This window comes from Oryzias melastigma, linkage group LG7 (genome assembly GCF_002922805.2).
Source record: "Oryzias melastigma strain HK-1 linkage group LG7, ASM292280v2, whole genome shotgun sequence".
NCBI lineage: Eukaryota > Metazoa > Chordata > Actinopteri > Beloniformes > Adrianichthyidae > Oryzias > Oryzias melastigma.
Window position 1 is genome coordinate 32132256 of NC_050518.1, and position 14666 is coordinate 32146921.

Genomic DNA, 14666 nt, shown 5'->3' on the forward strand with positions numbered 1-14666 from the left:
CAGGACAGCAGCTGAACTCAGACACGGAGACGTGCTCCGATGCTTTAATTCAGCTCTTCAACATAAATAAACCGGATCTCTCAGTATCCACGCCCTCCATGACGAGTTCCAGAAAGGTTTCTGATGGAAGCTCCTCCCACACGCGGCGGGAGAATCAGGTTAACAGACGTTTGGATGAAGAAGCAACTTTGACGCTTGTTAAAACAAACTGAGTGCAGTGCAGGAATTTGATGTGGATTGGATTCTGAATGGACAGACGATTGATTTTAATAATGTGTACGTGAGGTACGCAGGGTACGCGGGGGGAGGAGTCAGGAGGAGTCGGGGGGTGATCCGCGGTACACGTGTGGACCGAACGGCGGTTAGTGATCCGTACGATACATCCCCAAGAGAACGGGACGTTTCTCTGTTCCTGAAGAAAACATTCTGACAGAAACAAGAAGGTTGAATTTTTTAATCTTTTTGACTGAACTTCTTAAAAAAATTGTTCTTTTTTCTTTCAAGAAAACAAATAAAGAGGTGGAGCTCTGACTGGGGCGGGGCCACGAAGGACCGCTGTAGAAAAGTCTGATGTCGTTTGTTTGTTTGCATCTTCTGCTTTTCTAGTCCCACAAATGCAAAACTCTTCCTTCCAGAACATGAACATTATTTGACGGTGCTGGTGTGAGATGGACAGTAGTGGTGGGGGGGGGGGGGGCTCCTGCAGCAGAACCAAGTCCAAAAGCAGTTTCTGAGTTCTGCTCGGCTGGAGTTTCTCCTGGAATCAGACTCTGTACTCCCACCACCAGGATGATGAGAAGCTGGAGATTTGTCTCCAGCTTCAAACAGGATTTCTGAGTGAGCGTCGGCTCTGGCAGTCTGCGTCTCCGTCTGGGGGGGTCCTCTCTTGTTGCCATGCCAGCTTCCAGCCTGCTGCTCGCTCAGCATTTCAATCAGAAGAGAAGTAGGTCAGATTTCTGCTTCTTTCTCCTCTCAGTCCTTCACCTTCATCTTCATTTCCATCTTCCCCTCTGATCAGGTTAGAGCGCCACCCTGTGGAGGGACTGGACCCAGAGTGTTTGTGGTCTGGTTCTTGTTTCCATGGTTTTGGGTTTCTGCAGTTTGTAAGTGTAACTTTAATAAAAGGTGCAGCCAAAGGCTGAGTCACTGTAACTTTCCGGATTATTTCGGATGAGAATCTTCTACGTTTGACAGTCAGTTACAGACGTGAACAGAACCAAAGTTCTTCAGGAGAAGTGAGCGCCTTCTCCTCTGCAGGAAGACTAACACATCTCTGAGTGTTTGGGAGGCGTTTCCACGGTAACGGAGCAGGGACTCCATTGAGAGGGGTTTTGGTGACGACTTTATTGGTCTTCAGGGATGCTGGGCTGCCTACAAAACGCCCCGCGGTCCAAAAATAGCAGCAGCTGAAGCGTGAGGGCCCCGGAGATCCGGTTCTGGAGCGTGGAGGTGACTCTTCAGGATCAGGACGTAATAACAAACATTTCTCTGAACTAGATCCCAAAACTGTGCTGTCTGCACCTGCTGGGAGGGATGTTGTCATAACAGTCCTGTCAGTTCTCTGGCGGTTCAGCCCAAACCGGATCATCCGGACTGGAGTCCGGTCGGTTCGTCTGCTGACGTCGACTCATTCTGTGCTCAGACACGATGAGGGAACGTAAACCAAGCTGTGCTTCATAGGACAGCCCACAAGTTCATATTTCAGCTACTGGTGGATGGTAAACCTGTAAACAGAGGGAATACTGCCACCTGCTGTATGGAGGTGGAACTGCAGCATTCGTTCATGTTTAGACAGTCCAAGCACAGATCTCAAACGGTCTCAACAGACCGGTCCAGAACAGACTGACTGCTGTGGTCTGGCTTTAGTCTGGACCGGGTCTTCAGAGTCTGGCAGCACCTGTTGGTGTTGAGGTTCCTGGTTCTGAAGCTTCAGGTCTGTCCACCTGGCTGGTCTTTACTCTCACCTCTGGAGAAACCCAGAGCTAAGATGATACGATGTTCACATCATCGACGTACGTTTTCTCTGTGCAGCTTAGTGCAGATCGGAGTTCCGGACAGAACTTTACGTCTCGATGTCTTCAGCATCCCAATGACCACAGAGGTTTTCCTCTCACGTTTACCCGTCACGTTTTGACCTGCAGGTTTAGGATTTCTGTTGTATCTACACATCATCAGGAGATCAAACTAACTGGTCTCACATCGGTCTAAACCCTCCTGACGTTCTCCATTAGGAGTGAACCAGACAGGAATGATCCTACCGCTAGACCACAAGTGTCAAAGTCAAGGTCCGGGGGATCTGGAGGGATCTGGAGGGATCTAGAGGGATCTGGAGGGCTGGATTCTATCCGACAGAGGAGGTTGCTAGCTTGCTACAGAGGAGAGTCCACTGGGCGGCTGGCTAGCATAGCGAGCTAACCCACTGAGTCTCTACTTAAGCCAATGTGGACAAACTCAGGTGGACCACCACAGGAACGGGGGACAAACCCATTTGGGTTCCATATTTTCTGCCACCTTTAAACCATAAGGACCCTGTCGGCCTCGCTGTCTGGGGATCTAATATCAACTTAACTGAAATATTATTCCTCAAGCAAAAGCTGAGAAAATTCAAAGGTTTAAACACAGCAAAGAGTCAAATGTCTTTTGAAGATGTTTTCTTGATGTGTTTAAATAGTTTAAAATGAAGATCTTCCTTGATCTCCAGATCCAAACAGCATCAGGGCTCTCTGCTCTGATGGTTTCAGCATGGACACGTTTGAAGCTCGGCTGCATGCAGACAGGAAGAGAGAACTGCAGCGGTGGGAGTATCATGATGTGTGTGTTTGTGTGTCCCCTGCAGAAAGCCTACTGTGGCCACTGTGCTGAGAGGATATGGGGGCTGGGCAGGCAGGGCTACAAGTGTATCACCTGCAAACTGCTGGTCCATAAGCGCTGTCACAGACTCCTCCCTCAGACCTGCCAGAGTCTTATGGTGAGTACTCCACATAATCAGCCCGTTCAAGCTCAAACATCCAACCTTCAGTCCTGAACCGAGCGGCTGTGATTACAAAATCAATGTGTGGAGTTTGCTCCCAGCTGACGACTCTCCTGCAGCTGTGAACCTCCATGAGCTCAGACTCCTCCACCATGGAGCTCCAGCGCTCCTGTCCTGCTGGAGGAAAGCGTGCAGCTTTCTCTCAGAGCCGGCGGCGGCGGGCCTCTTCCTCCACGCCGTCCGGACTGTGACGGCATGAACGGATATCTCTGTCTGTACGTGGGGCTCCGCCTGAGCCAAGTCTTCCAACTGTTTCTGCAGGATCCAGTCATGCCATCGCAGGAGCCGCCTTCAGACGCCCAGAGGCAGGAAGTGGAGCCTCCAGCAGACGAGACCGAGGACGCCGACGACAGTGAGACTCTTCACCTCCACCACAGCAGGCTTTAACCAGAAGCTCCAAACTTTAGAGAGACAGAGAGGAAGCAGGAGCAACAAACTTGTTTATTTCCTAAGAAAACAGTCAGACGTTCCTCATGAGAAACATAAAATACCAACCACAGTCCACATCTGCTCCTGAGATTTCTTCTTTTCTGCTGTTTATGGATAAAATAAGCAACATGTGAGTCAGCTGACATTCATTGTGTGATTGCTTAGGAAGCATTCACACAAAAGTGATGCTTTCTTTCGTAAAAACTCGCGTAGAACTCGCAGTATGTCAGCATTTCTTCCAAGAAAATAATCCAAACTTCTTCAGAGATGGATGCAGATGTGATAGATCTGCCTTTAATTAATGATGTTCTGATGGTCACACACGGTTACGTGTCGACATTCACAGCCCAGATTATTATGAATCGTTTTGAAGACTAGAATACATCAGAAGAGAGAAGGAACAAAGACAGGAGGAGGAATCGAACTGTTTGAACTTTAGACTTTGCTTCTTTAAAATAAACTTTGGCTTCATTATCTGGACAAAAGCAAGCGAACAAGGGAAACTTTCCTGCTGAAATGATGCTTTATTTGACCTGACATGACGACCAGCGTGCTCATCGATACAGCAGAGCGAGGTTGGTGCCGTTACCATGACAACGTGTAACACTATGTCTCAAATAGTCCACTTTTAGTGAAAAAGTTATTTAAACCTAAAAATAACCAAAAATGATTGAATACATAGTTCTTTCCTAAATGGGATAATGCCCTTCCAATTGTGCATTATCAAGAGTTAATGGACTTCACGGAGGCTCTAACCGTCCTCCGCTCTGCGTCAGTTTATGCTTCTGCGTCATCCATGGAATTCTGATGATGGAAAAACCTCGACGTTATTATCCTTTAATATTTACCTAAATATACTTTACTTTACCTGAATCAGGAGTCTGCAACCTTTAACACTTAGAGAGTCCATAAAGAACCCAGTAGGAGCCACAAAGTCTTAAATCACACTTCAGAAAAACAAGACGCTGATTTGGACTAATATTTAATTGTTGCTATTATTGATTAACTATTGATTAAGTATTGATTTTTGACATAAAAAAACATAAACATAAAGAAAAAACAGCCTTTTTTCAAAATTATAAACTGTTTAAAATATTTGGCAGAGGTTCAAATGAAGTCCTTTCAAAATAAAAGACATCCTTTACCAAATCTTAATGCAGAAAATGTAGTAATTAGAGCTGTCAGGCGATTAAAATTTTTAATCGCGATTAATCGCATTGTTTAGAGTTAACTCGCGATTAATCGCAAATTCATATGTGGCCTTTTTTTAAGGAAAAAAATGTGTGCTTCGTGGAATTTAGCAGTTCTACATTAATTATGAAAACAAGAATGACAAAATTAATAGTTTTCATCAGAAATACTTTATTTTGTAACATTGTATTGAGATAAACTTTCTTAACAATAAAAGGCTGTAACATAAAATCCCTAACAAAAGCCCAAGTGCAAGTGAAGGGCATATTAAATTCTAAACTTCAATCAATGTTCAGTAAAATAAAATAAAAAACATCAAAAATAACATTTCCATAACACTTTCATGTTCATTTTTTGTCAGGACCAAATCTTTTCCTCCTCTGCTGAACTACAGTAATAAATGAAATAGAGATTTATCATTTCCAATGAACTTTTGTTTTTTAAAACATTAAAGACTGAGAAAAGCGGGATACTCTGTGGATAGTTTGACAGTCTGTTACTGCCGCCGCGTTCTCTGGCTGCAGCTCGATGCAGCGACGTGTCCAGCGGAGCTCACGCCATGAATATGCCGGCAGACAGACCGCTATGCTGGGGCTGGATCACGCTTAAACCTCTAGAACTTTGGGATATTTTGATATTTTGTCGGCGTCAAGCACATGTCGGATTAATGCGTTTTTAACGCGACAAATCTGACACCCCTAGTAGTAATTAATGGGCAGTTTGATGTCGGGAGTAATTTAATGGAAAAATAAGTTTATTTTACCTTTTGTGGAGCATCTCAGCCAGAAATGTGTAAATTAAATTAACTAACAACAATTAAATTAGAAAAAAGTGACTTTTACCGTATTTTTCTAGCTATGTCATTTACTTAAAATCCTTGAATTTATTCAAAAACATGAATTCTGCTTATGCTCACTGCTCCACTTGATTTAAAAAACTGTCAAACGTTTCAGTCCGACGTTGTTAAAGCCGCTGCAGAATGCTAGCATGCTCAGGAGACTCAGAGATTATCTTCCTTCTTTGTGTTCTTTACTTTTTACTTTACAGCTACTTTCAAAAGCAAAAACACATTTTTTTAACCAGAGAGCCACAGTGGAGGGCTGAAAGAGCCTCGTGTGGCTCCAGAGCTGCAGGTTGCTGACCCCGCCCTAAATCCTCCTGGTAGAGTTAGGTTTACTGTAGTTTACAGTCGTTCTCTCTTCAAAGTCAAAGCATAAATGAACTGACCCTTCAGACTCTCCGTCCGCTGGTGGTGGTGGTGGTGGTCACCCTGCTGGAGAGGATCCATGTATGGATCCCAGTCTGTCCGGATGAGCTCTGACACGTCCCTCAGCATCGACCTTCTGCATGACGCAGCACAACATTCGGTCTCCTAGCAACCAGTAATCTCAGTACACAAAATGCAGAAAAGACCAAACTAAGAACACAAACATTACACAAACTAAACAACAGGCAGTGACAAGAAACACACGAGAAAAAAATAATTTAACAATACACATGAATGTATATAAAACAGGGCTGTGTAAGTTAACGCATTAACACGCGCGATTAATTGATCAGAATTAACGAATTAATCTTTAACACCATCAGGCTCCTGCAGCTGTGAGATCAGCGTAATAAAACTACGTCTAAAATATATTCTGTGATTTAAACTTTAATGAATTAATTTAAAGAGAGAATATGGTATTTATTTGTAGTTTTTGGACAAAAGCTTTTATCTTAATAAATAAGGTGGAAGACGAACGTTGATCTGACGGATGTAATGCAGATAATAAGCGGCTGTAACAAAAAAATAAATGCGATTAATCAAGATTATTTTTTTCCACGTTTGCGATTAATTAATTTCTTTAATCGATTCCTGGCCCAAATACAAATCAAAGAAAAGACAAGACAATTACACTAAAAACACAGAATATAACAGGAATCACACAATAATCTTCTACGACTCTCAGCTCCTCCCTCTAGTGGTCTCCACAGCCAATCATCTGCTTCCCTCCATCCCTCCTCCACTCATTCCATCCTCTGTCCTCCCATCATCCAAAGTTTTCTGATCTAACCTTTTCCTACTTCTGTTTCCCGCCATCTATCCTCTTACCTCCCAGAGTGACTCCTCCTCCTCTCACTCACATCCATCAGGTCGTAACCAACGACTGCGTTCACCATCACACCTGCTGACTCCTCCTCCTGTCTGACAGCCTCCTCACCTCCATTCTTATCTCCTCCTCTGTTCCTCTCTCCATCACGTCGACCAAATCTGCAGTTTTCCTGTCAAAGTCTCTCCAGTCAAAGTTTCTGTCCGTCACTCCTGTCTTCCCTTCTCTCTCTGACGTCTTCTCCTTCTTCTTTCACCGGTCGATGGTGGTTAAACCCAACAACCACTGACTTTATGAGAGTTCTGTTATTGATTGATTAGTTTAGTTCAAATTCACCTGCACACCTTTACCTGAGTTTCTGCCTCCTTTAGGATAAAATACATAGAATGTAACATAATGTGTAACGGTGAGCTGCAGACGGCAGCAGCTGTAACACAAAGTGAACATCAGACCAACACATGAGGGTCACAGGTCACCACAGGTGAGATGTGCCGAGGTTAAAAGTGACCCCGCCCACTCCAGCGTGAAGCCATCCACACCGTAATACAGTACTTTTTACATTATGGTACAACATTACAGTAAAAAAAAAAGATTTTTATAGTTCTTTTTGGATAATATATCTAATTTCTACAGTTTATATCAATGTATTTACCTTTGAAAAATACAATTTAACTGAAACATTAGAAACTGTCAGCTGAGGTCGTCAGAATTTTACTGTAGAATATTCAGCAGTAATTTTGATCATATTAGGTTAAAATAATTTCTGTTATATTACACAGTTTTTGTTAAAAATTTTATCATCATTTTACTGTAGGAACATCCGATAAAAATGCAAAACTGTCTAGAAAATTATCAAAGCTGTACGTTTATTTTTACAGTAAATAAAACTGTCTGCTTAAGTTACCAGGATTTTAAAGTAATAACTATAATTTTAAACATTAATATTTAAATATTTAACATCTAAGGAACCAGTTAATTAAACTGTCATTTTCTTTTTTTATGTTCATGTTTGCTAACTTTTCCTGTTAAAATGACAGACATTTTTTACATTGACAGCAGAGCAACGACCACGGCCAAATTAAAGCCCCGCCCTCTTAGTTCCACCCACACCTGTCCCCTGTTTATATAACACCATATATATGAATCAGATTCCGTTTATCTACAATTTGCTCCTCAAAATTACAAAGAAATCTCACAATCGGACCGGTCAGAGCAGTCAGGCTGCAGAGATCGTCCTCTCCAACGTGAAGGCCGTTCACCTCCTCTCTGAGTTTTTAAGCGTTTTGGAATAAGAGTTATAAGTTTAAAAGCTATTGGAAGATGTTTTTGTTGTGATAAATGTTGTTTAAACTCAGCTTAAAGTGCTCTTTGTGCAGCAGTAACTGAGAATAACTAGATATATAGCATTACCTGCGATGATACAAGTGTGAATGCTGTGAACTGAATGTGACCGCTAAAGCTGTTAGCTGAAAATGCTGAAGCTGAAAGGTTTCTAAAATATCAGCTAAATGCCAAATAAAACAAAAAACTGGAAACATGTTTAATTAAAAAAAAATTACAATAGCTAGCATAAAAGTTCAATGTTAGCTTAACATAAAGTTAAGCAAAAAACTGGAAACGTGTTTAATTGAGTCAAAAACAGCTGACATAATGCTTAAATGTTAGCTAAACTCTTTTATGGAAATTCTAAATTACCCTAGAAAACACCCAGTAGTTACTGAACATTTTAAAGTTTGAACGGTGTCTCGAGCTCAAAGGATACGGAAGTTCACAAGTTTTAAAGTGCACAAAATTGTTGAAGAATTTGAGCAATTTCTTATTCATTTCCTATGGAGCATATTTTACTCAGTATTTCAAAACTATGAAGTTTATGAATTTCAAAAGGACAAGCAGTAACGTCCTGAATGAGTTGAACGTTTTGATACCAAGATTGATGAGAGTGTGATTGAGTTTTTACATTTACTCAGCATTCACACAATAATTGTAATAATAATCATTCACACAAAAACATCTGTGACACCGACCTCTGTGCATGAACTCTTTTATGTTCTTGGATGAGTTCATTTTAAAATAATTTCTTTAGTTCTCCACATTTAACTCTCAAACTTGGAATTTATCTGCAGTTTAAAACTTTTCTTGATCATCTTTGATGGAATTTTCCATACCTGGTTCAGCTATCTCATAATTATTCTCTTTCTGACTCTTTTTTAACTTCCTGTCCAACCGACGGTCTGTCTGTGAAAGTCCATGTCATTCATGGGGGGCTCAGATCAGTCAATATCTGAACAAACCCCTGATGTAACTGATCTCCACTACAGTGCAGTCTGATCAGACTCTGAGGCCACTTCTCTCTGCCTCCCTCTAGTGGCCAAAGTAAGACATAACTTTCTGTCTCCACAGTCCAGTTTCTGCCGCACGACTGTGTGGAGGAGAAAACGGAGGATGCAGAGACGGAGGTGAGAAGCTGCTCAGATCTTTCTCTCTCTGGAAACATCGGGAACTCCTCTGAAACTTTACCCCCTCCCCCCACAGGACATCAAGGCAGTGGTTGAAGGTCTGGACGGCATCAAGCTGTCCCAGGTTGCGACCCTGAAGCTGAGCGACTTCGAGCTGATCCGGGTGATCGGGCGCGGGAGCTACGCCAAAGTCCTGCTGGTTCGGCTGAAGAAGAACGAGCAGGTGTTCGCCATGAAGGTGGTGAAGAAGGAGCTGGTCCACGATGACGAGGTGAGGCTTCAGCAGACGCAGCACGAACGACCAGGAAGGAAACTCCTCAGGTTGGAGCAGCTGCTTCTATGTGAGGAATCTGACCTGAATCTCTAGTCCTGCTGTGAGCAGATAATCATCCAGCTCTACACACATGCAGGATCCGTCTTCTCTCTGAGAAGATCAACCCTGATTTCTTAGTAGGAAACATTGAATTCTTCTCATTAGCTCTTCATCAATTCCATTAAGTAAAACGTTACAGTATTTTTCTGGAACCTTCTGTCACTTTGAGTTTGTCTATTGAGAGTGGAGTAGACCCCCCCCCATAGGAGACTGTAACACCCCCCCCCATGGGAGACTGTAACACCCCCTGAAGAGCCTGAGGGGTTTAGATGCAGATTCTTGTTAAACACATCAGTCCTAAAGACAGCGTTTCCCAGAAGCCACTGCAGCTTAGTGGAGAGTTTTTGATCCAGCAGATGGCGCCGTTGCTCCACGTGTAGAGTAATCTGTCTGGGAGGAGCAGCCTCCTTATCCTTTTCCTCCTCCTCCTCCTCATCCTCATCCTTCTCCTCCTCCTCCTCCTCATCCTCCTCCTCCCCCTAATCCTCATCCTTCTCCTCCTCCTCATCTTCAGCTCCAGGTCTTTTAGGAACTCCAGAACAAAACCTCTCTGGTTTCAGGATCCTATTTCAGCCTTCACAAACGCCGCTTTGATTCCTCTCAGCATCAAAGAAGTACAGGCTCCGCCCCCTGGAGAGACTCTCGACCAGCGTGCGGCGATCCCGCCTTCTTCGTATTACTCATTCTTTAAGCAGCCTGTTGACCTGAAGGAATTCTGAATCACACGCAGCATGCGGGTCTTTATGGTGGAGTCATACAAAAATACAAACTTCACAATATCCCAGCATGCAATTCTGCCAACCTGGAGTCTCTATGAATCTTTAACTGCGTCCGAGGATTGTCCTGATTGGGTTTGACGTTTGGAAAAAGCTGCAGTTTTTTCATCTTTAGAGGAAATATTTTCCTGAAAGGCGACAATGAGGTTCAGATTCAAGAGGAAAACTGGTTTAGTGAATCCAGAAACTCCTCAGCTGGTGTTGAAGCGCACAGACTACTGCTGTCCAGCGTGGATCCTGATCCTGCAGGATCAGACTGATCTCTGTAGAGAACCATGTCGCGTCATTTCCCTCTAAATGTTCAGATGCTGCATGTTTGTAGATTTAGATTAAAAACTGATAGATCTGAGACTGATCAGACATGAGAGTTTGTTCATTAAAGTCTCTGGAGGTTTCATTTAGGAGTTTTGATTCTTGTGACACAGATTTAATAAATCGTGGACGGACTTCAGAGCAGGAGTCTGCAACCTTTGGAAATAAAAGACTTTTGGGACTGTTTGGTCACAACCTTTTTTTAGCCTTTTTAGGGAAATCCTGATGTGATCGGTGAGGTAACAGCCAATAGGTGAGCAGCTGGCCGTCGTCTGCCTAGTAACAACAAGACGCTGGCGTTGATTGGGTTAAATCGCTTCTCAAGGTAATTATTTTATTCCTGCAGCTGCTTGACATCTGAAAAATTCATGTAGTTTGAATCTTTTCGGCCTTCACTAAATGATTGTTGGATTGTGTTTCCTGATATTGTTCTTCATGCAGATTTTCTCAATTGTTGAAATAATTTACTTAACTTGTATTTTGCCAGGAAGTCAGAAGGAGATTGAAGGAGAAGAACTTTAACTCCTGAAAATGAAGCAAATGTACAGTCTTCTGTTTCACATTCGTAAAGCAGCTTAGAGAGAAATGTTCTTGGAGAGTTCTGAGTTCTGTTCAAGACAGAGGAAGATGAGGAAGTTCTCCCAGACTCTATGTGGATGCTGGGAATGGAGAGAAGAAGCCGGTGTGAGGAGTGGAGCTGAAGCAGCTGCAGAAACAGAACATGAGTCGTTTACCAGCATGGCTGGTAAGCAGCATATAACCATCAGAGGAAAGGCCATGAAACCTGAGAGACCAGCTGTTGTCTCAGGTTTCATGGCCTTTCCTCTGATGGTTATATGTGATTCCAGTGCTCAGCAGTGGAGCCGCCATCGGTGTGTAAATGTGTTTCCATGAGGGAATGGGACCGTCACTGCAAAGCACTTTGGAGCTTCAAGAGAGGCAGAAAGGCTCGGTGTCTGCCTGCACCTGAACCAGGAGTCTGGAACCTGCAGCTCCAGATCCACATGTGGATCTTCTATCTCTCCATGGAGGCTCCTTAACCAAACATACAATCAGTCATGGAGACTGATGACCCAAACATGTCGACCGTCTGAGTCAGCAGCTCTCTCTAACCAAAACTACCTAAAGAAAACAAACAAACAAAGCCCACAAACTAAGACTACCAAACCCCAAACTAAAATAACCAAACCCAGCAGAGTAAGACTGCTGAGGACAAAAAGAACAAAAAATAAAATGGCATTTTTTTAAAGTAAGGATTACTTAATTAGCATGTATTTAACTAAGATTAGTTATATTTATTTATACATTATGACGTCCTACTGGGACACAGATCGAAGAATCTTGATTCTTTACATCGTTCCTGTACCCTCCTCCCGTCTTTTCCAGGGAATTAGCGCCGCCAGATTTGCACGGCTGCTGCCCACCTCTGGGGAACTTGGCTTTGGATGTGTTGTCCACCAGTTTCTCTTGATATTAAAAAAATGAAATTGATTGATGCTCAGATTTACTCTGTTTATCGTTTTCTCATCAAAGTATCATCTGCATATAGATGAAACATTTGGAAATCAATTATCCAGACAAGAGGAGCAGGAGAGACGAGGAGACACCAGACTCATGTCTCCTCGTGTCTCTTCCTCGTGTCTCCTCATATCTCCTCCTGTCTCTCCTTCATGTCTCCTTGTTTCTCCTCATGTCTCCTCCTGTCTCCTCTTCATGTCTCCTCTTGCTCACACCTCCTCTTGCCTCCTGCTGTCTCTTCTTCATGTCCCCTCGTTTCTCCTCGTTTCTCCTCATGTCTCCTTCTCGTGTCTCCTTGTGTCTCCTCGTGTCTCCTCATGTCTCCTCATGTCACTTCGTTTCTCCTCCTGTCTCTTCTTCATGTCCCCTCGTTTCTCCTCATATCTCCTTTTGTCTCCTCTTCATGTCTCCTCATGCTCTCACCTCCTCCTGCCTCCTGCTGTCTCCAGGACATCGACTGGGTGCAGACGGAGAAGCACGTGTTCGAGCAGGCGTCCACCAACCCGTTCCTGGTCGGCCTTCACTCCTGTTTCCAGACAGACAGCAGGTAAGAGCGGAGGGAGGATGAGGAGGAGGAGGAAGAGGAGGAGGAGGAGCTCACTCTGTTTCTAAGCCCCTGAACATGAATGAACAGGTTCTTTAAGCACATTATTTAAAACATGTTTTTTCTGAACAAAACAAAGTGTTTTTGTGGAAGCTGGAGGTCACGCCGCCATCACGCCGCCGTCACGCCGCCGTCACTCCCTAAACGTCTCCTGAAGATCCTCTTTGTTCTTCCTCCAGTTCAAGTGCTTCATTGTTGAGGCTGTGAACCGTCAGACCTTCATCAGAGCCGTTTGTCAGAAAACTCTGCATAATGACATGAAACGGAGAGCATCTGTGCTTTTTCATGCTAATGCGCTGCTGCCTCTGCAGATCTGATGTCTGAATGAATAATAATGTGTCTGCAGGCGTGGGCTCTGCACTTTTGGCAGATTTCCTGATGTGTTCGTCTGTTTTATGATTCATTTGAATTATTTTGATCTTCTGCTTTGATTCGCTTCATTCAGAGCTGTTTGTGTGTCATTCAAGTTGAAAGATCCTCGGTGTCAAAATATTATTGTGATGTTGATCACAGAGGCGTTTTTAAAGATGGGAACCTGCAGAAAGAACGGCGATATGTAGGAGGATGTCTTCGTAGACGTATACCAAGGGAGTTTCTGTCTTCCTCTGCTGTTTGGTTGAGGGTGGAAAGTGGTTATTTGGTTGCAGTTGTTAACTTTAGCCACTAGATGTCACTCCGTCTCAGACATAACACACAGATGAAAATCTTCAGGGAGTTTATTGTAAATGAAACTCTAAACCTTAAACTCTATCATTTGACGTCGCTAAACCTTTCCTTTTCACTTGGGGCATTGTGGGTAATGTAGTTTGTTGAGTTTGCAGCTAAAGCAGTTCCTCCTGGATGTTTTATGAATATTTTTGGCCTCAAAAGTCTCATAGTGCACAACGTTTATCCAAAACTTTGAATGAAATTGAGTCACTATTTGACTTTCTAATTTTATTTTTGTATTTCTAAAGTATCAGAGGAAAAGAGAGCTGCAAATGTTTTAACATTTTTGCAAAAAACATGAAATATTTTACAATGAATGTAAAAATGTTTAATATGCTTTTGCAGCTTAGACTTCCGTTTGGGTTTGAGTTTATTCTCCTGAATTACTCGACTGTTAAACCATTAAGAAGGTTCATTTATTTTGTTTGCTGTCTCCTTGATGACAGAGCTGTCATTCCTCGGATCTTTGAATCATTTTGAAATAAAAAGTTTGTTGGTGTGAAAGTATTTAGAAAAAGTCAGATATTTACGGAAGCCAAAAAACGGCCAGCCCTCCTGCCATCGTTTTCTCTTGATAACAAGAAAGAATCTTGCTATCAAGATAAAACAAAGTTCATTTTCTCAAGAAAACGTGATAATTATTCGTTATAATGAGAAAACGTACTTTGTTTTCTTGTTATAATGACAGAATCAAGAACAAAGAATGAAGCGTCCCCCTCTTTCCTTAAACTTCACCTGTTTAAAGTCTCTAGTTTGTGGTTAACAACAAAAACAGTAGAAGAAGACTCCACTAAAGTTGGTTTTAGTCTATTTTCTATTTATTAGTGGGTCTACATTCCTCAAACGTCTCCATTCCGTCTCTTTAGCAGCCCTCCTCCCTTTATTTCCCTAAAACCTCCAAACAGACAGGTTGATTGACAGAATTCAGGGCCGACGAGAATCTGAGCGCGGTTGCGTTCACTGAACTCTGGACATCAGTGGACCCAAACAGCCACTCGGCCAAACTCGGTCTTTCACTTTTATACACTGCAGCAAAACAAATCAGTTTTTCTGAAAAAATATCCACACTATTGAATAAATCGATTAAATATGGATCAGTTCTGGTGTTTGACATTTTCACTGCTTCATTTTGCATCCGCAGCTCAGTGAACGCACCACGCAGAAACGCTCGTCAG

The 14666-nt window shown here is 42.8% G+C and overlaps 2 protein-coding genes across 6 annotated transcripts in view; one reads left to right on the forward strand and one right to left on the reverse strand.

Annotated features, from left to right (window-relative positions):
- The window catches only part of LOC112140035 (paired box protein Pax-7), a 629290-nt gene that overhangs the window by 536316 nt on the left and 78308 nt on the right, over positions 1-14666 (reverse strand). The gene's annotated exons all lie outside the window — the stretch shown is intronic.
- prkcz (protein kinase C, zeta) overlaps positions 1-14666 on the forward strand; it is a gene marked incomplete at its 5' end in the record, with an annotated part of 65267 nt that overhangs the window by 25439 nt on the left and 25162 nt on the right. The window contains 5 exon segments of the mRNA XM_024264431.1: positions 2837-2968; positions 3293-3383; positions 9145-9200; positions 9277-9471; positions 12629-12726. Coding sequence (XP_024120199.1) covers positions 2837-2968; positions 3293-3383; positions 9145-9200; positions 9277-9471; positions 12629-12726 — 572 coding nt within the window.